Genomic DNA, 8,810 nt, shown 5'->3' on the forward strand with positions numbered 1-8,810 from the left:
TAATTTTTCCCTTCATCCATGTTTGTATGATCATATGAACATGTTGGATGACAAATAAACATCATTGTGGGGCCTAGCAAGGTTTCAATGGTGGAAATCATTATTCCCACTGTTTCATGTGGTATGATCCACTTAAGCTCTGGATTTGCTTCAATTTTGGTCTCGACCTATTAAATAAGTTGGAAAAATGGATGGATGGCATGGATAAATCATATACATTCACCGTAGGCCCAATTGAGTTTATTCAGTACAATAAAAAATCTAATTTCTTTGTCAATAGGTCGGATGGGAAATCGGATTGCATACGAGTTACTCAGTTAGCTCTTATTGCACTGAGTAAACTTAGTCCGGCCCACCTTGAACGTATGTGGTCTATCCACCCGTCCATCCACTTTTCCATCTAATTTAAGGGGTTAAGCCCAAAATTGAAGCATACACAAAGATGAAGTGGATCATACCATGGGAGAGTTAGGATAATGATTTCCACCAGTGAATCTAGGTCTCACAGTAATGTTTATTTGTCATCCAACCTGTTTATAAGTTTATATAGACATGGATGAACGGAAAACAAAAATATAAGCTTGATCCAAAACTTCGGTAGCCCTAATAAAATTTCAATGGTAGAAGTTCAAGTCAACTGTTTCGTGTGATGTGGTCCATTTGAAAATTATATATGCTTCATTTTTGGGCTCAAGCCCTAAAATTATTCGGAAAAATGGATAGACGGAGCAGATATAATACATGAATTATGGTGGCCTTCGTAGAGTTTACTGGCACTGTGAGTTATTCACTAGGCAAACCGCTTCCGTTGGATGGAAAATAAATATTTTAGTGGATCCATGATGTTTTTAACAGTAGGAATTTAGTTAAGATTGTTTCTTGTGGTGTGGCCCACTTGAGATTTGGACAACTTCAGTTTTTGGCAATCCTAAAATGAGCTTTCAGTACGGATGGACGGTGTGGATGTGAGAAAGTACATCACTGTGGGCCCCACAGTTAGGCATCCGAAACCGCCCTGCCAAACAGCCCCGCTCCGCGCTCACGCAAAAGAAAAAACAGAAGGGACGAAAAAATACAAAAGAAAAACAATACGGGTTAGGGCTTCCCTTTCCAGAGCAGAGAGAGGGAAGGAGACGCTGAGAGAGGAAGAAGGAGACGTTGGGTCAGAGCAGGTAGGTGCACTTTCAAGGCAGCTGCGTTTCCACCACCCTCTCCCAAATTGGAAATGGATAGCCGTTGCCTGTAACAAAGTAACCTGTGACTTGAAAAACTCCTAATTCCTCTGTTACATTTCTTGCAATCTTACCTGATAGAAAGTTACGGGTTGAGACTTTGTCACCTGTAACATTTCTCCCCTAAGAAAGTCACCCTTAACTTTCTTCCATCGTTCTCTCTCTGAGATTCCATTACCATCTCTTTTCAGTTTCCATTTAAACCATATTCTCAATGCCTAGTATCATATGCTGTAACTTCCCAAAAAGCCATGCATTTCCTCTCCTTTCCAGAGTTTCAACACAACCCAAATGCTTCAATCCCTCTCTGAGCTTCCATGCCCAAGCTTTCCCAAATGGGTTTAATAATAAAACCCTGGAAAGCATCCAACGGCATAGATTCAAGCATTTCTCAACTGGTTTTTGTCAGGGAACGAAAGCCAGGAATTTCTCAAATGGTTCTCATCAGAAGGCCATGGAAAACGGCCGTGGCTCAAGACCCAGGAATTTCCCATGTGGGTTCTCTCAGAAAGGCTTAGAAAACTGCGACGTAACAAAACCAAGAAATTTCTCAAGTGGGTTTCACCAGACAATCATGCAAAACAGCCATGGACTAAAACCCTTGAATTTCTCAAATGGGTTTCATCCGAAACCCCCAGACAATGTTGGCATAATCAGAGCTAGAAATTTCTCGAATGAGTCTCATCTGAAAGCCACAGAAAGTGATCGCAGAGTAAGATCCCGAAAGACCCTTCCCTGGATAGCATCGTATAGAAATAGGGAATTCAAGCGGTCAGAAAAAGCACCGACCCCAAAATCCAATCATTCATCTTGGGAAGATTCGGCTAACATCTATTTTTCGAAAAACGGCACAAAGCCCTCTAAGGAGAGTAGCACGAAGCCTTTGATCAATAATAGGGAGAGTAGACCAATCGATGTTATTCCTATTAAAACGGATGAAGGTGAGGAGGAGGAAGATGTTGAGCCGGTTGATGATCCAAGATGGGACAGGATTAAAAGCAACTACCAGAGAATTGTCGACCGAGATACTAGGTCTGAAAAACCAGAGGTTCGACGGTGGGATAAACAAGGTAGGTGGGATAAACAGGAAAACTGGGGCCGGAAAACATGGAAAGAGGCTACAGAATCGACATTGCCGAAGATGGTTGGTGAAGGGGTTTATGGAGTTGGTCCTGTTTTGGCGGCATTAACAGTCGGAAGAAGGGAGTTCTATGCTCTCTATGTTCAGGAAGGATTGGATTTGAGCAGCAATAACAGGAAGAAGAAGGACAAGAAAGGGGTAGAAAAGGTGCTGAGAAGGGCAGAAAAGATAGGTTTGACTGTAAAAGAAGCTTCGAAGCATGATCTCAATATGATAGTCGGTAACCGCCCCCACCAGGGTTTGGTGCTGGATGCTTCTCCACTAGAGATGGATAGCCTAAGGGAATTGGATCCCGTTTTGATAGAGGGAGAAAAGGGACCTGTTTGGGTTGCTTTGGACGAAGTCACGGATCCCCAGAACTTAGGGGCCATTGTTCGGTCGGCTTATTTCTTTGGAGCAGCAGGGGTAGTGTTGTGTGCAAAGAATTCGGCCCCTTTGAGTGGGGTTGTGAGCAAAGCCAGTGCGGGATCACTTGAATTGATTGAATTGAGGTCATGCAAAAATATGATGCAGTTCTTGACAAACTCCATTGAAAATGGATGGCGGGTTCTTGGAGGCTCGGTTTCTTCAAGAGCTCTTCCATTGACTGAAGTTGTAGCTGGTGCACCGACAATTCTTGTGTTGGGTAGTGAAGGTAGTGGATTGAGGCCTCTGGTGGAGAAATCTTGTACTCAGCTTATTCGAATCCCGGGAAACATTCCCCTAGGTGTACCTGCAAGAGAGATTGAAGGTGAAGAAATAGAGGAGATGGATGAGAGATGTTCAAGCGAAGAATTTCGGTCCTTTATGGCGGTCGAGAGCTTGAATGTAAGTGTGGCCGCAGGTGTGCTTCTTTACCATTTGGTTGGGAACAGTAAATGTAGCTTAGGTGATAAGAAGATCGATGCAATTGATTGAGATCATCCATAATACAATGATTGTGTTATCTCGTTGTTAGTTGTATTAGTCATTGATATGGATTTTCTTTCTTATTTTGTGATTTCAAAGTTATTATGAAACCATATACATGACTCACATTGATTTTGAAATTTGAAGCATCTAGTTCAACATGGTGTTCTTATATTATACAACTTCAAGTTTTAAACCAGCCAGCATGGACAAATGATATTGTGTTTCTCATGGTGGTCAAACAAAGATGTAGGACAGTACTTTGTCTGGAACTAACGATGCAAAAGAACATGGAACTTAGAATTTATTGATTTTTTATTTTTATTTTTCCTAATTGGCTTGCCTAACAAAGACACTTCTTTAACTGGACAACACCCAATGTCATAAAATCAATATTGTGGACATACTTCAACGTGATTAGATTAAAAAAAAAAAACTTTTGGTCTCCCTCCCTCCCTCCCTCCTTCAACTGGACAACACCCAATGTTGTAAAATCACTATTGTGGAAGTACTTCAATGTGATTAGATTTTAAAAAAAAAAAAAAAAAATCTTTGGTCTCCCTCCCAGAGAGGGTGGGTGTATGTACAAGTCAGAGTGGATGACAATAATAATTCCCTAGTGTTAGTGTTTCTCTTGGAATGATACTTTCTTCATACTCTTTTGTAAATAAGAAGTTACTTTGTAATGAATCTTTCAATATTTATCATTTTACTGTGCAGACATGTTAGCAAGTTGAGTTTCAGGTTATATCCATGGCTGAAATCACACATCTGTCTTAACACCTAGTCATTAAAGCCTGCTTGGTTGCCATCATTTTTACCATTATATTTTCCAGCGTTAACTGAGCTTGACCATTTGCCGATGCCACATTGTGTCAGTGCCTGTCAGGTGTACCTACTGATAGGATCATATCTCCTTACGTGGCCCGCCTGCAACTGCAATCAACATGAAATTTTTGAGGGGACGGTCTTTTAGCATGGCCTTTATTTATTGAAGGTTTGGATCTTTCACATGTATGCATAGTTGGCACATGTGACAAGTGGTGAAAGTTGATTGTCTTTAAACCATTTGAAAAAAAAAAAAAAAAAACCGGAGCTGTGTTCTGCAAACCCAGAGACACCCTTATGGGCAAGTGAAATAAGATAAAATTGGTGGCAACCAAACAGGCCATTAGGTGTTGAAGTTATATAGTCGCAAGTGCTCAATGTGAAACTCAAAGAGCAGTTCAACAAGCATTGCTGAAAGCTCTTGTAGGCAGGACTTCTCATGTTTCGAAGGTATTCTGCATGCATAAGCACATAGGAGATGGAAATAGCATGAACTATGGGTTCTTCTTATTCTGCAGTTTGCTAGTGGCCATATTAGAAATGTAGAAAAATAATTATTGATTTTTAAGTTTCTACTTGTAGTGGTGTTCCTGAGAATCATGATATGGGTAAAGAGAGCTATTTCGTATCCACATGAGTACCGTTCATGATTATTAGAAATTTTACCGAGACTCGGAATCCTACAAAATGCAGATTATTTTTCTCCAGACTGAACCAATCGCAACCTTAGTCGCTAGGAATAGTTTTACAATTGTGACTAGTTCAGCAACACACTTCGAGATCGAGCATCTTGTACAACATTTCCTAAAATGTCTCTCGCCTCTGCCATACGTATCATGAAAGAGTTTCATGTTACCCGATCAAAGCAAGTCTTGGTGCTGTCAGCCATGTTCTTTTTGGTTATTGCATGCTTTTGGCTATTCTAGTGCATGATTTTGATTTGCACAGCCCGGCCGAGCCCAGTTACAACCTTGAAATCATAGCCAAATTCCTCCACGCACACACACACCCCCACAAACTCACGCCATGGTGGAATTTCACCACCTATGGATACTTGAACCCTTGACTGGGTGTTGAAACTCCTGAGAGTCTACCACCCGAGCTAGAGTAAGGATCCACCAAATTCCTCGTTAGAATGGGTTTCATTTGAATCAGTCGAGCAACTATATTGAGAATGTTTTGTGTTTATCGTCCTGAAGCATCAAACTTGCCTTTTGTTTTTTGTGTACATTGGCTGCCCATGTAATCTGACCATGTACATTGGCATCTGCAACGCATCAAGAGAAGTGGTTTGCAAGATGTCTGAGAGAACCCAGGTGGGGTAGAGAATCGATTGTAGGAGTTATTCAATACTCTAGTGGAATTTGAAGCTACTCGGGGGCTTTGAAATTTTATTTGTAGCACGTGTTCGGTCAATCAAACCTTGCAAATTGTGGGAATCACATTAATGGGTTAGACCGGACACTGGAGATCAGAATTAGCAGCTCTAATACCATGTTAGGTTAGGGACTACATTGTGGATTTTATTCCTTTGAAAATGATAAGAATTTGTGTGTGTGTGTGTGTGTGTGTGTGTGTGTGTGTGTGTGTAAGAGAGAGAGAGAGAGAGAGAGAGAGAGAGAGACGCTAACACACAACTAGTTGGTATGTGGGAACCACCATTGTGTTTGTATGACATTTTGTCAGTCCAGCAAGGTCGCACAACCATAAAAGAATAGGATGGCCCAAAAATCTGGACAATCCAACCATGAAAAGGGGATGCTCCATGTGAATGTAGAGATTTTAGGTGTTGTTTCATGGTTTTCTATGGGGTATCCCACCTGATAGTTGGATCAACGTGATTTTTGAGGCATCTCATTTTCGTGATGAGATAATCTCAATGGATGGGCAACATGTTGTACAAACACCATGTGGGCCCCACACACCAACTAGTTGCGTGTGAGCATTACTCTCTCTCTCTCTCTCTCTCTCTCTCTGTCTTTGTCTTTCTTTCTGTCTCTGTCTCTCTCTCTCTCTCTGTGTGTCTGTGTGTCAATATATATATATATATATATATATATATATATATATATATATATATATATATATATATATAGATATATATATATCCATCAATTATATACTTATCTAAAGCGTGTACAGTTGTAGACACCACTTTAAAATAGTGCATGTAGTATACAGAACTGCAGCCTCCCATTTAGGGTTGTCAACGGGCCAGGCCTGGGGTTTGTGTCAACCTGGATTTTGAACTGTTTCAGGCTGGACCTATTTAAAATTCTGATTTTGGCGAGAGCCCGAGCCCGGCCCATTGACACCCTTATTCCCATCGAAATGTCGATGATAGTTTCAAAATTTTTACTAGGACGAGACTGGGTTGGTTCATTTTGGCAATAGAAATAGGAAAAGATAGTCGGTTTTTGATACCATGGAAAACTTTTGCCCCAAGCATGCCCTATCCGTTAGGGCTGTTGGGGAATTTAGAAAATAAACAGAGAAAGTAGCATTTTCTTTGAAAGTTATTTTCCAAGAAAGCATTTGAAGAGAACAAAAGAACAGGCAGAGGGCTAGCAAAAAATTGTAGGTTTTTTTTTTTTTTAAATGAAAATCCATTATTGAAAAAGTGTTTTCTACCAGAAGTGAACTTCCAACTGAGCAAAATATCATTTTCTTGGAGAGTAAAGTATTTGGGTGTATTTTCCACCCAAATGCTTCCCAGCTCCATGTGGATGACTGGCTTTTATTATTATTATTTTTTTTTTTTTTGCCCTTTTTTAGTTTCTCATATGGGGAATGGAATTATTGTTGGAGGAATCAGTTCCTTGTTCTAGTTTTCCCTGCTTTTCTTGCTTGGACAGCAGAATTTGGTGAATATATCCTGCAGAATTGGGATTCTATTTTAGGCCTGACTTAGTGGTCATCCCAACTCAATCACAAATAGAAAAAATAAAAAATTCTATTTCTTCACTTAAATGTAATTGTGATTAGGCATGGGAAGGACAGGAGCGGATAAGTGCAGCCCTTGCTGTTTGTCCACCTTGATGCATGTATTCCATATCCACAGTGCCCATCCAAATCATTTCAGGGCATGTGCCAAAAGATCCAAATCTCAGGTCGACCATACCATAGGATACTAGTGGCGACTGACTATTTACAATTTATAATGGGCCACAAAAATTTTGGATCAAGCTGAACATCCATGGCCACAAAAGTTGGCCCTAAGAAGTTTTTAACAGCCGGATGTTCAATCATCACTGAATCGGCTTCATTTTTGGGCTCATGCACTAATATGATCTGGCAAAATGGATGGACAGTCCACAGGTGTGGACATTGAATACATACATCAAGGTGGGCCCAATGGTAAGTGCCTCACCATCTTGGGTGAGGCCGGGGCTGCACTTAATCCGCTATGTCTGCGCCTGCAAATCTGACTTGGAGTGTACAACACAAATCCTGATTTTGCAGGATTGCCTGACAAACGCACCTAACAAGATAACTGGATCATGGGGATAGTGGTCCATGTCTCTGGTTCTGATTTTTCTACTGAAAAGGTAAAGAAGCTTTATATCTGCTACCAAGGTGGGGGTAGACGTCATTATTCTCTCTGTTTCCTGTGTGGTCCACAAAATGCTTCAATTTTGGGCTATGCCCTAAAATGAGCTGATAAAACCGACGGCGTGGATGAGAGGACATTCATCACAGTGGGTCCTCCGCTTCCTCACTTGATGGCCACAAATTGAATCTGAGAACTGCTTGACATGTGTAATTTTAGAGATGTTTTCCATCCATGATGCATCCCCACAATTTAGACGGTGTGGATAGCCGTACATGAACACTACATCAATTGAATGGCCTCACCTTAGCATGAACCATGAAGAGATGAATTTATATCCGTTGCCCTTTATTAACGCTATGGTTTTAGCAATCCAAAAAACAAATTGCCTGAAGATTGTACGGTTGAGATGTGCATATGTGATGGGACCTGCTACTAGATGATTGAGATAGAATACAAACAGTATCCAAAATCAAAGGAAAAATGCCCTACGGTTGGGCGGTAGGATTCTGCTCAAGGGGATTTTTTTGCACGTTCAGCAACCGTGATTATCCTCACTTGGTTGAAAGATGTTTAATGTTTGACCGAAAGATGATATGGACGAGATTCATGTGTCCGTCTGATTTAAAAAATGGCAGTGTCTCTTCAACCGTCCACATGTCATTGTTTTATAATAATCTAAACCGACCAAATTGCTGGCCCAACCGTGGATGGAACATATCCTAGAGGATGATATGAACCATCTAATTTTATCCTTTGAATTTGGACCACTCACAACCCTTAACCATTCATTTAATAGCCCTTCTTACTTGGTTGATTAAGAATGATTTATCAGTGTCGTTTTGGATGGTCTGGATAGCTGTATATCTGTGCCACGTGCTGATAACGGGATATGGGGTCCACTGTAATTTAACCATTGATTTGGTTGGCCGGCCTTGAGCCCCACCCTAGGGACTGTTGGGATCACCATTCATCATGGAACCAGTACGGTTTAGATCATTGAAAGAATTAAGTAGCATGTATCGATGATTCGTCCGAGTCAGATGCTACTCGTCTGAGTCAACTCAGACTCAGTCGAGCCTGATCCCTTCAGACATCTGAAGTCTCTACACCAAATAGGCCTTCGCTCAGACCAAATATTGAATGCTGAATTGACAAATTACAAACACTA

At 40.9% G+C, this 8,810-nt stretch overlaps 1 protein-coding gene across 1 annotated transcript; it reads left to right on the forward strand.

The window, feature by feature from the left end:
• Window positions 1-1,362: 1,362 nt before the first annotated feature.
• On the forward strand, window positions 1,363-3,422 carry LOC131222922 (uncharacterized). The gene has a single exon (XM_058218163.1). The coding sequence runs from the start codon at window positions 1,447-1,449 to the stop codon at window positions 3,268-3,270; it is 1,824 nt and encodes a 607-aa protein (XP_058074146.1). The 5' UTR covers window positions 1,363-1,446; the 3' UTR covers window positions 3,271-3,422.
• The last annotated feature ends 5,388 nt before the right edge of the window (window positions 3,423-8,810 follow it).

This window comes from Magnolia sinica, chromosome 13 (genome assembly GCF_029962835.1).
Source record: "Magnolia sinica isolate HGM2019 chromosome 13, MsV1, whole genome shotgun sequence".
NCBI lineage: Eukaryota > Viridiplantae > Streptophyta > Magnoliopsida > Magnoliales > Magnoliaceae > Magnolia > Magnolia sinica.